Source organism: Molothrus ater, chromosome 7 (genome assembly GCF_012460135.2).
Source record: "Molothrus ater isolate BHLD 08-10-18 breed brown headed cowbird chromosome 7, BPBGC_Mater_1.1, whole genome shotgun sequence".
NCBI lineage: Eukaryota > Metazoa > Chordata > Aves > Passeriformes > Icteridae > Molothrus > Molothrus ater.
In genome coordinates this window covers 33500828-33512997 of record NC_050484.2, presented here as the reverse complement: position 1 = coordinate 33512997, position 12170 = coordinate 33500828, and the positions used below count along the sequence as shown (strand labels likewise).

General features: G+C 40.8%; 1 protein-coding gene across 1 annotated transcript in view; it reads left to right on the top strand.

Annotated features, from left to right (window-relative positions):
- The window catches only part of LRP1B (LDL receptor related protein 1B), a 632190-nt gene that overhangs the window by 251589 nt on the left and 368431 nt on the right, over nucleotides 1-12170 (top strand). Inside the window, exon 3 of the mRNA XM_036387231.1 lies at nucleotides 8751-8888. Coding sequence (XP_036243124.1) covers nucleotides 8751-8888 — 138 coding nt within the window. The remainder of the gene's footprint in view (nucleotides 1-8750; nucleotides 8889-12170) is intronic.

Genomic DNA, 12170 nt, shown 5'->3' with positions numbered 1-12170 from the left:
TACATCTTTTTATTTACAGCAATTTTACATGAAAATTTTAAGGTGAAACGTGAAATTTAGGAATATTTAAGCCATATCAGAGGCGTAAAAACTATGCAAGACGTGTTCCTTATATCTAGATTCACAATTTGAGGACATTATAGAATGGAGAATGGGAAAGGTGAGGTATCATATTAGCATGGTAGTAGGTCTCATGTGCATGTGAAGCAGTAGAAATAAGGTTCTGATTTAAGCAAAATGGTAAAAATGAGGATATTTATCTTGACTTTAGTAAAGGCTGGATTTTTATAACCTGTTCCATAGGAATGAAAATGTCAGTTTGCATAGAGGTGCAACCCTGCTGACAATAACAGTAGACATTCCAACCTCATCAATTCTTTGAATGGATATTTTCACTGATATCAGAAAAAAAATGCAAGCAAAAAACATATTTTGTACTTTAGGTCCTTGTCAGTTCCTCTATAAAGTAAAGTTAGTTAGGTGTTTGTGTTACCCTCTCCCCTGAACTTAATTTTCATTCTGGCACAGTGTTGCAGTGTTTGAGCACTATATTAATTTCTTTTTTACATTATTTATATTTTATATTTATTATTTAGATTTATTTTTATTTATATATTAAATTACTTATTACATTGATCTCCTTACACTGAGAGAATGAATATTGGAACTCCCCAGGCTACACTAATCCACTAACCTCAGTTCCTTTCCTCTTCTCTTTCCCATCACTTGTTCTTTGCTTATTTCTGTCACCAGAACAGTGTGGGTGAGGTAAAGTTTGGTGTTCCAGTTGTGGTCATGGATTTCCCTGATCACCCTGAATGTTGTTTCAAAAAAAACCCAACAACATAAAACCACAAAAAACAACCCTAAACCTAAAGAAACCCACTTTGTCATTGTATTTAATCCAGAAATGGTTGCATTTAGAGCTGTTCAGTGAAAAAATACCCCAATCCTGTTGAATGGTAGCATTAGGTGGACGTTGAGGACATGATCTTTTCTCCCTTTGCTAGGTGAATTTTCTAGTTTGAGATATTTTAGGGATGCAGAACATCCTACTTCATTTAGGAGTACAGATGGACTTTGCTGTTCTTGAGCTGATTTTACTATTAAAAATCTGAATACCTGCATGCCTTTAATAGCTTTAGTGGCAACATTAATGTTAGGTGGCAACCACACTTAACTCAGGTCCCGTTCTTGTGGCAGCTCTTGGCCTGACCCCCCCAAGGGCTCTGCTCCACCCCAGCCTGAGCCTGCCCAGAGGGGTTTTTGGATAATGATTCAGCACTGAGCTGTTTCAGAAAGATTTCCTCCACCTCTTTTTACTTCTCCATCAGCTTTTGTGCAACCTTCAGCACAGCTTTCCCCCTGTCTCCAGTGGCCATCAGCTCCATTACAGGAGGAAGGATGAGTCCTGTGGCTCAGTTAATTATTTACATCTGTGCAGTGAGGATGAGCAAGTGTCTGACACACAGAAAGCAGTGAGCAGGAAACAGAGCCAGAGGGGAAGTGTTTGCTGAAAAGCCATCTCAAACAGAGCTGACAGAACCCTTATTGTGGTTTGAAATGAAGTATTTCCAAAATCAAAGTTGTTGTGTAATATTAGATTTAGACTGTCTTGCTGTTTGCTTGTCGGGTGTGTACAAATCCACACAGAGGAGAAGGGGAGTGGAGAGCATTACTCTAAAAGTGTGATGCTCATAAAGCCCATATCCATATGCTCTGTGCTGCACCTGTGAGTTCATTTGTGCACAATTCTGGTGCTAAGGGTGTCACAGGAGTCCAGGAATGGGAGTTTTGTGAGCCACTTTACAGCCAGATAACATTTTGAACTGGTTTTCCTGCTGTAATGCACAGAATTGGGAACTATCCTTTGGAAGGAAATTTTAATGTGGATTTAAAAAAAAAATATTATGTGTAATTGACTGACCAAATTATATATCACAGAATCATTTAGGTCTGAAAAGCCTGCTAAGATTATTGAGTCCAGCAGCACTGTGCTTACCACTAAGCCATGTTTCCAAGGGCCACATTGTCTTTTAAATAAATATCTCCAGGGATGGTGGCCCCACCACTGCCCTGGGCAACCTGTTCCAGTGCCTGATCACTCTTTTGAGGAGAATTTTTTCCCAATATCCAAGCTAAACCTCCCCTTGTGCAAATTGACTCCATTTCCTATTGTTCCATCACTTTGGAGAAGGGACAGACCCCACCTGACTGCCCCTTTCAAGGAGAGTTGTGCAGAGCCAGAGGGTCCCCCCTGAGCCTCCTTTTCTCCAGGCTGAGCCCCTTTCCCAGATCCCTCAGCTTCTCCTGCAGTTCCAGACCCTTCCCAGCTCCATTCCCTTCCCTGGACATGCTCCAGCCCCTCAAAGTCTGTCATGTATGAGGAGCACAAAACTGAGCGCAGGATTCAGAGAAGGCGTAAGCTGATCCATGCTAGTCCTTGATGGGATTGGGAATGTTTGGCTGGGGTGGCTGTTTTTATTGAATTTGGGAATGTTTGGCTGGGGTAGCTGGTTTGGTGGGATTGGAAATCTTTGGTTGATTTAGCTGTTCTGATGGGATTTGGGATGTTTGGCTCGGGTTGCTGTTTCGATTGAATTTGGGATGTTTGGCTGGGGTTGCTGTTCTGATGGGATTGGGGATGTTTGGCTGGGGTAGCTGTTCTGATGGGATTTGGGAATGTTTGGTTAGGGTAGCTATTTTTATTGGATTTGGGATATTTGGCTGGGTAGCTATTTTGATAGGATTGGGAATGTTTGGCTGGGGTAGCTACAGGGGTAGCTGTTCTGATGGGATTTGGGAATGTTAGGCTGGGTAGGTGTTATGGTTGGATTTGGGAATGTTAGGCTGGGTAGGTGTTATGGTTGGATTTGGGGATGTTTGGTTGGGTTAGCTGTTTTAGTAGGATCAGAGAATATTTGGCTCAGGTAGCTATTTTGATGGGATTTGGGAATGTTTGGCTGGGGTGGCTGTTCTGGTGGGATGTGGGAATATTTGGCTGGCGTGGCTGTTCTGATGGGATGTGGGAATATTTGGCTGGGGTGGCTGTTCTGATGGGATTTGGGAATGTTTGGCTGGCGTGGCTGTTCTGATGGGATTGGGGATGTTTTTGTGGGTCAGCTGTTCTGATGGGATTTGGGAATGTTTGGTTGGGGTAGCTGTTCTGATGGGATTTGGGAATGTTTGGCTGGCGTGGCTGTTCTGATGGGATTGGGGATGTTTTTGTGGGTCAGCTGTTCTGATGGGATTTGGGAATGTTTGGCTGGGGCAGCTGTTTTGATAGGATTTGGGAATGTTTGGCTGGGGCAGCTGTTTTGATAGGATTTGGGAATGTTTGGCTGGGTTTTCTGCTGCCTGTGCAGAGCAGAAGGAGCTGTTTACCCCCCAGGTAAAGAGCAGACATCTGTCACCAGGCATGTGACAAGTGCAGCCAGCACAGATAACTGCTGGTCAGACTGTGGGGACTCAAAGGCATCTTCTGATTTCTGAAGTTCTTAATTTTCTCTTTTGTTTCTGTTTGTTTTGGTGTTGATTTCTACAGTCTAACTCCTCTCTTAGCTTTGGTCATAAGCCATGACTTTTGTGTGCTGGAGCTGCATTTGCTCATTTGCCAGCTCACAAAGCCACTGGTTGCCCCTGGTTTTATTGTTTCTTTGAGGTGTTATTTTGGAGATTAAATAATGTGTCTGTGAGGTCACAGTTTGCATTTCTTGTGCTGTTCTACTTTGTTCTTTTCAGTTATCCACATCCTGCTGTAAATGTTTATTATTCCCCTTACATGGGCAGCTGAATACCTGATTTGATTGAAGGTGACTTCAAATTTATATTAATTATCAGCCTGCATGGTTGAATGAAGCATATGGATAAAAGTAACTGTGGATAAGGGGTTACTTATGCAGCATAAATCCTTATTAAATATGAAATTCTTTCTTTGCATATATATAAGATAGCACAGAGTAGGGACTTTAAGTCATTTCCATACATTTATCTCAGTGTTTCAAAGTCTTGGTATGAGAAATGTGCCGCTAGTCTGTGTAAAAATTGACTTTATAAAGCAGTTGTGATACCATTAGATACCCTATGTGTTTAGTTTACACTTACATGAACTCACAGCTACAGAAATTAATACATAGTACTCAACCTCTTGTGAGAGTTGAAATATTTAAGTTTATTTAAAAAAAAAAAAAAACAGAAGCTAATACAAAACCATCTGATTTTCCATAAAAACAACATCTTCATTAAGGTACAATATGTCTTGTCTTGGCAGGGGCAGAGACATTCCTTTAAGATGTTGTGATTATAAGTTTTCTAAAAGATAAGCACTTTTGAAACCCCTGGTTTTTGATAATGAACTGGGCAGAAAATAAATTGAAAACCCCACCTGTGAGAAGACCACTCGATTAAAATTGTATCAGATATTTTATCTTTGACCATATGTTGCAGGTTGTTTCTTGCTGCCAAGAGTGATTTTAAGGAATAAAGTTTTGAAATCAACTCTGCAGATTTAAATGTCATATTCCACAGCAGAAATGGAGTTCCATCCAGTTTCCTTCCAGTGAGTGTGACCTGGTGTGACCATATCAGAAATGGCCTTCCTGGGTGATTTGACAGCCAAAGCAATCTGGATCCGAAATGAATCTCTCTCCTATTTCCAGCCTGGCTATCTCTGGGCACAGGTTATTTTCTGGAGATTCAGGGAAAGCCGCAATAATCTGTGCACCTGGCCATGGGATGTGCCTGGCCTTGGTACCCTCCCCAGTCCTGAGCATCCCCCTGTCCCTAGGGGAGCACCCAGCGCCCAAACCCCCTCCCTTAGGGCTGGGACAGCCCTGCCTGCAGCCCTGGGGGCTCCCCCATAGCCCTGGGGGCTCCCTCATAGCCCTGGGGGCTCCCCTATAGCCCTGGGGGCTCCCCCATAGCCCTGGGGGCTCCCCCATAGCCCTGGGGGCTCCCTCATAGTCCTGGGGGTCTCCCCTATAGTCCTGGAGGCTCCCCCATAGCCGTGGGGGTTTCCCCATAGCCCTGGAGGCTCCCCTATTACCCTGGGGGCTCCCCCATAGCCCTGGGGGCTCCCCTATTACCCTGGGGGCTCCCCCTTAGCCCTGGGGTTTCCCTCATAGCCCTGGGAGCTCCCCCATAGCCCTGGGGGCTCCCCTATAACCCTGGGGGGCTCCCCTATTACCCTGGGGGCTCCCCTATAGCCCTGGGGGCTCCCCCATAGCCCTGGGGGCTCCCCCATAGCCCTGGGGTTTCCTTCATAGCCCTGTGGCCTCCCCCATAGCCCTGGGGGCTCCCCTATAACCCTGGGGGGCTCCCCTATTACCCTGGGGGCTCCCCTATAGCCCTGGGGGCTCCTCTATAGCCCTGGGGGCTCCCCCATTACCCTGGGGGCTCCTCTATAGCCCTGGGGGCTCCCTCTATAGCCCTGGGGGCTCCTCTATAGCCCTGGGGGCTCCCCTATAGCCCTGGCTCAGCTTCTGCAGCTCAGCTCTTCCCCCATTCCTCAGCCATCTGTTCCCAGACAATTACTGCCAGAGACACTTGGATATTCTGCTGCCTGAGCTGACTCTCTTGAGCTGCTTGCATCCTCTTTGCCCTCCAAGCAGCATCCCAGGATGAGTGTTTGAAACATGGAGATGTTGTATTACCATAATTGCAGCCAGTAGTTTTGACTATTTTTCCACCAACTGGCAAGGCTAGGAATTATGATGTCTTTTGAAGGGAAGAAAAGACACCATCAGTCTTTTATATTCTTAGCATTCTTGCACTGCTGTAAAATACACTGAGATTATTTTGAAGAAGAACACTTTTAAATTCCTTTTCCCCAAGTTGACTTGATAACACTGCCAGAAGTGGCTGTCTGTTAAAGGGAGAGTGAAGAGGGGTAAACAAGATAAAAAGCTACTCTTCTTTATTTGCATTAGACATTTCAGAAAGTGCAGCAGCTGGGAAGGATTCAGTGGGATTCAGGATTCAGTGCTTCAAAGGCATCACAACATGCAGCTTGATTTGACTTTTTAATTTTTTTTAAGTTTTTTCAATAGAGGTCACAGAAATTGTGGGCAGGGAGGCCTGCATTCTACTGGTGTTGATTGTTGAGACTTTTTACCATTTAGAGTTATTTTACAGACAAAATAAGTCACAAAACTTCTATAAACCAGGACTTTTTGGGACTGAAGCTCATCTTCATTTTTAAGTCAAGTTACCCTCCGCACATGATGCTTGTAACAAGTCCAAGTACAAATGAATTTATCACATGAATAAGGGAATCACTTCCAGTCTTCTCCTTTCACCAATGGTGCACAAACTTTCTCTGAAATCCAAAACAATTTGAGTAATAATTCCTGGAATGTTTTCCAGCGTCCCATCCTATGTTCCCAATCAAATAAATCTTAATTAGGAAGGTCCTCTATTAGGATTTTGAGTTAGAAAATATATTTCGAATTGCACAATGTTTGTGTCCTGGAGGAATCTTGTATTTTAAAAGCAAGTAGCATCAAATCAAAAATGTGATAGAACGTGTCAGACCAGTCTGTTGAAAGTTTAAAAGTTAGTAGGATTCCTTCTTTCACTCATTAAATTTATGTAAATGTGTTTTTATAGTTTTGATCACAGATCTGAAATTATCTGTTTGCTAAAGTATGAAACCCTCTAGTGATCTAAAGTTTATAGTAATGCAGGTACCATGGTTCACATGCTTCACAGATCTATTTTTTTTTCAAAGGATGTTCTCTGGTTTAGTAGAAAAGACCTTTTTTTACTCCTCACATTCTACCACAGGTGCTCTAACACAAATAACAAGCAAGTTATTACTGTCAAATCAGAAACTCAGTTTGCTTTATTTACATGTCAGGTGCCTTCAAGTCCTGATGCAGCTGAGATGGGAATCAAATTCAGCCTTGTGTTTTTTATGACCTACCTGGCACCGAGCTTTGGGATGTTTTATTGATGCTCTTCCTTGAGTGGTCTGCAGAGTCAGAGCAGTCCTGGAGGAGTCCTGGCACTGCCAGGGGTTGTAGGTGCTGTAGGTGCATGGGATGCTTCATGGCATGAAATGTCCTGCCTCCAGGGGACAAAACGAGCAAGAAAATGCCTCAAAGCCAGACTCTGTGCTTCTCTCTTTCTCATTACCATAGTCAGCAAATCCTGATATCTAGGATAAATTTTGATCAATCTTCAATGTTCTGTTGTTAAGTTCTTCATGTGTTTCACTGAAAAATGCAGGGAATATGTTACTTTGTGAAACATTTTAATCCCTCTGCATTTGAATTGCGTGTATTTAACCTGGAGAATGGTGAGGATAGTTTGTGTTTCATCCTGGGAGCACACAAATCCTTTGAGACAGGATACATTCATGCACTCAAGCATTACCTTTCCATGCCTAGAGCCAGCATGCTGTGTCCCTGTTCATCAGGAATTCCTCAAGGATGCCATTGGTGTCCCTCAGGGCTACCAGGTGTGGAGCTGGAAGGTCAGAGGAGGGAGCAGGGCACTGCTCCCTTTTCCTGCCCAAGGGATGGACCCTGCTAAGGGCTCCTGCTTTGCTTGGGGAAGGAGAGCACTGCCCTGTGCTGTTGGAGGTTTTTAACTGGGACAAATTTTGTATATTAGATTTTTTCTTTAATGGTCTGTGCTGAGAGGCATCTCCATTTGTTGTAGAAGTTGTAGATTCCCCTCAAATGGTTTGTCCTGCTGACTCCAAGAGACAAGACCTGAGAAAGCTGAGATTTTCCAGCTTATTAATTAGAGAGCTTTCAGCTACTGCCAGTGATTTCTGTCCTTCCTCCTGGAGTTAGTGCCTTGAGGGAGGTGAAAGCATCTTGCACTTGAGCACTGTGCATCCAAGGATGGATTTGCCTAAAGGACTATTACAAGCTGCACAGACCCAAGGCTCCAGTGTGAGAAATCAAGGAGGTTCAAGTTGTTTTCCTAAAAAATTTCCACCCCTTTGGTCTGTGAGTAGCTAATGATATACAATGTGTAAATTATGGTTGAAACCTCTAACTGAGCCAAACCCTTCAGACCTCTAAATGTTCTTTGCTGTGTTAAAAATCTCAAAGTCTTTATAGTGTGGAATTATGAGGGGGATTTTATCAGTCAGAACCATTTCTAAGAGATAAACAAAAGTGATTCTCAAGAGTCCCTAAGCTCCCTCAAAACTCCCTGAACCAAACACTTCAGGGAAAAGGGGACAGAGAGAAGTGATTGCAGCTGGGGTGGTATCCCAAAGGGAGCAATCACAGCATCCTTATCCTCCCCCTTCCATCCTGGACTCTGCAGTTTCTGAGGCAGTCTCCTGGGATGGAGAAACAGTTTCTCTCATCTAATGCAGCCACAAAGATGTGACATTTATATGTATTTTCATGAATATCTACAATTATCTGCATAGCACAACAGTGGAAGTAAATACTGGTACCTATTACTCCTGATATGACTCTTGATAGGATATTTACAGGTCAATTGAAAACCTTATAGTGCTTTTTAGTGTCTGCAAAGCTTATTTTGGCAACTACAAAACACCTGTATTTTAGGAAATATTCCTCTGAGCCATTAATTTGTAATTGCACTAATTATTTCTTGATGACTTTATGTGTGGTAACAAGGTCCTAAAGTCTACCAAATGAACAAATTCTTCAAAATGAACTCATCCAGAGAGTGCCACCTTTAACTTTAAAAGGAAACAAGGTGCAGGACTTTCTTTGCCACACGTAAAAAGATGTGTAAGAAATTTTCCATCTGTTCTTTAGGTCCTGAGGAGCTGGATTTCAAGTGCAGCCCGAATTTCATCAGCTGCATTGGCACCAACAGATGCATCCACTTGTCCCAGCTCTGCAATGGGGTCTACGACTGCTCCGATGGCTATGATGAGGGAGTTCATTGCAGGGGTGAGTGAAAATTGCTTTAACCTCAAATCTTCCACTGCTTTTTTTTTGGGGAGGCTTCAAAGAGAACCAGAATTTACTCCTTGGGAATACATATAGGTCTATATGTGTGTGTGAATATGTGTAAAACATCCAAAAGCAAACCGATAGAAACGTGTTTTAATAATAGAAGTGTATTTTAATTTAAAGCGTGTCTCAAGTTAATTAAAAAAAAAATACTTTGTGTGAACCAAATGCAAGTAAAAAACACACAGAGATTTTGGGACTTTTACTGCATTAGGTACTAAGCTTATATGATGGAAACTCTTCTATCAAAAGAAGGATGAGGAAACTTTACTGAGCAAAAGTTTGGCAGCACAAGCAATGTTTGCCACAATGAATTTTCTTTTCCTTACAACTTCTGCTTAAAAAAAAAAAAAGTCAAAGAAAACCACTGAAAAATATATCAAATTTTCTAGGAGCATTATCAATAAAATATATCAATATATATCAGTAAATACATAAAATATATCAAATTTGCTATGAGCATTATTTTGCACGGAGGACTTTGTTTCAGGAGGGTTTTATGCAAATGATCTACTGTTTAATAATGTAGTTACCAAATTCTGATAATGAGAAATCTTAAATAGAAATTGGTGAAGGTCAACTATTTAATAGCTCAACTGAGATGACTTTTTGAGGTCTGCATGGGGGATAGCTTTAGGGCCAAATCTTGGATACCTTGAATCAATTATTTTTAATCAGCAGATTTCCAGATGAATGATTGTTGATGTTGTTCAACAGATCTGATGTTCCAAACCAGAAACCCAGAGACAGGTGCTGGGACTTCTGCTGCAATGCAAAATGACAATATACAGTGAAAGATACAATTAATGGTAGAGTTCAGAAAGTTAAATTAGAATTTAAAATTTCATGTGGACATATTTTCAGAGCTGTCAGAGTGAAATCTAAGCCCACACCAAAAATAAGTCACATGAAAAAAGAAATTAAAATTAGAAAAAAAAAAATAGCCATCTGGAATTAATCAGTGCAATACTGCTGACTTCACAAAACTACAAATAGTTATTTTTATCTAGCCAGGTGAGGATACAGGCTGTCATAAAATAGATGAAAATTCTTATTCACAGTGATAGGAATCATTTCTTTTCTTGAAGGCTCAACTGTTTTATAGTCCTTGTTCAATGAGCATTACACAAAATCAAAATTTGTGCCAGCATATTGGGTTTAGCACTGGGCCCTGCATCCAAAAAAAACCCCCAGAAGTTAAACTGGTCAAAGCACTTTTTGGCCTATACTGACACTTTCTGAAGTTGCAGGTGAGTTTTTTTCAGAGAATAGTATTGATTCATTAAGTTCTGTTTAAATTTATGTTCCTCAATATTTCATGCTTTTCTGTAAATTACTCTGGATTAAATGACAGAGGATTAAAAACCTCTAGTGCTGAATAATCATTATATTATAACTGTCTTATATTTTTATTGTAGTTTAAGTCTTTTAACCACAAGATTAATGGGATCAGAAAAAAATACGGACTAAAAGTACAATACTCTGTTAGTGGCAATGGAATATGTTTGCTTTTCTTATTGTTCATGTGTATTTTGGAGGTATTTTGGAATGTGATAGCACATAAAATACCCAATCTATATTCACATCCTTTTAATTTATGCTGAAATACACTTTGTAAGGTTCATGTGGATTCCCACTCCTTTCTTTATTATCATACATGAATATGAAAGCTTCCCAGTGGAAAAATTAACGTCTGCTTTAATACATCACCATAGAATTTGGTAAAACATTCTAAATAGATATTTCTTCTAGATCACACAGAACACTTGCATAATGAAGTGCCACCATCTAGGAAACAGTTAACAACTCATTAATATTGATTTTTCTGGGAGTTCCATATTTTTACTTGCTTAGTGGGGGCAGAATTGAAAATATCAGTGGAAAGATCAGTGAAAATATCAGCCAAAGAATATAGAAAACCATAATTTTACATTATGATCCTGTCGTTTGTTACAGGCAATGGCAACTAAAGTATCATTATGTTACATTCCTATACATCAAATATTTGGTATGAGTTCCTTATAGTTGTAATTATTCTCTCTCTCTCTCTATATATATATATATGAATATATATATCTAGAAAATATATTTATATTAATATTTATATATCTGTTTATCAGAAAAATGTTTGGGTGACCTTTGAGTCATTCCTCGTTACTTTCTGAGTCTTGAACACACAAGTCATGTTTTGAACTCATTTTTGTGGCCAAAAGTAGCAAAGTTACTTCAGAAATCCAGCCAAACCATTAGCTTTTCCTTTGTATTACTCACAAGAGTGGCATTATCAATTGTGCTGTAATTAACAGTGGCCGTGTGAAATTTGTGGTCGAGGAAGGCAACAGCAATTTTCAATTTTGAATTGCAAGGAGCCCAGCTGGTCACAGAGCTGTGTTAAAATCATCTCTTGCTGGGGACACTGACAGTGCTGTGTAAATGAGTCACAGTCCAAGCACCAGGAAAATCAGTCATGGTTTGAAATCAGGGGTGGCACCAGGGCAAAGCCCATTTCAGGGCACAGGTAACTCCAAAGGGGTGAAATCTCCGAGAACTGATGGACTATAAGCATCCAGCAAGTGGAATTATTCTATTTTCTCTCTCTAAATTTAACATTCTCACATTAATTCATTATTAACAATCTTTTAGAGTTGTATTCAGGCCTGCAGCTTTCCCTGGCAAGGGGAAATATGGTCATTGCTCCAGTGTGAAATGGTAATGTATGGGAAATTTCAAGGGAATAGTAGTAAATACAATGACATTCCTGTATGATCATCTTTTATTTCAGGCACATATGCATTTTTTCAGGTGAATGTAATGCATAAATTCAGGAGAGGTTGTGGCAATATGAAATAAAAAATGTTTTATTACGCATGGTTGTTTCACATTATGTATTCCAATGTCCTTCAGAGGAGAAAGGGGTGTGTAATTCACTGGATTTGAACCTCAGAGCATACAATAGTGATAAGACATCTATATTTGGTCAGTTTGGACTCCTTTTCATTTTTTATCTAATTGAAGAATGCTTAAGAGAGGCTGAATAAGGGAGAAATCAAAATATATATTAACATCTCCTATAAAGCTTATATTGGGGCTGTTGAGCTTTCTGAAAATCCCAACAATTCCAGCACAATCCAGCCCTGCTGACTGGGGGGTTCACACCCATCAGCTGCTGGGAGAGTTGCTAAATCTCAGATAAAATTCACCAGTGCCAAACCTAGAGCC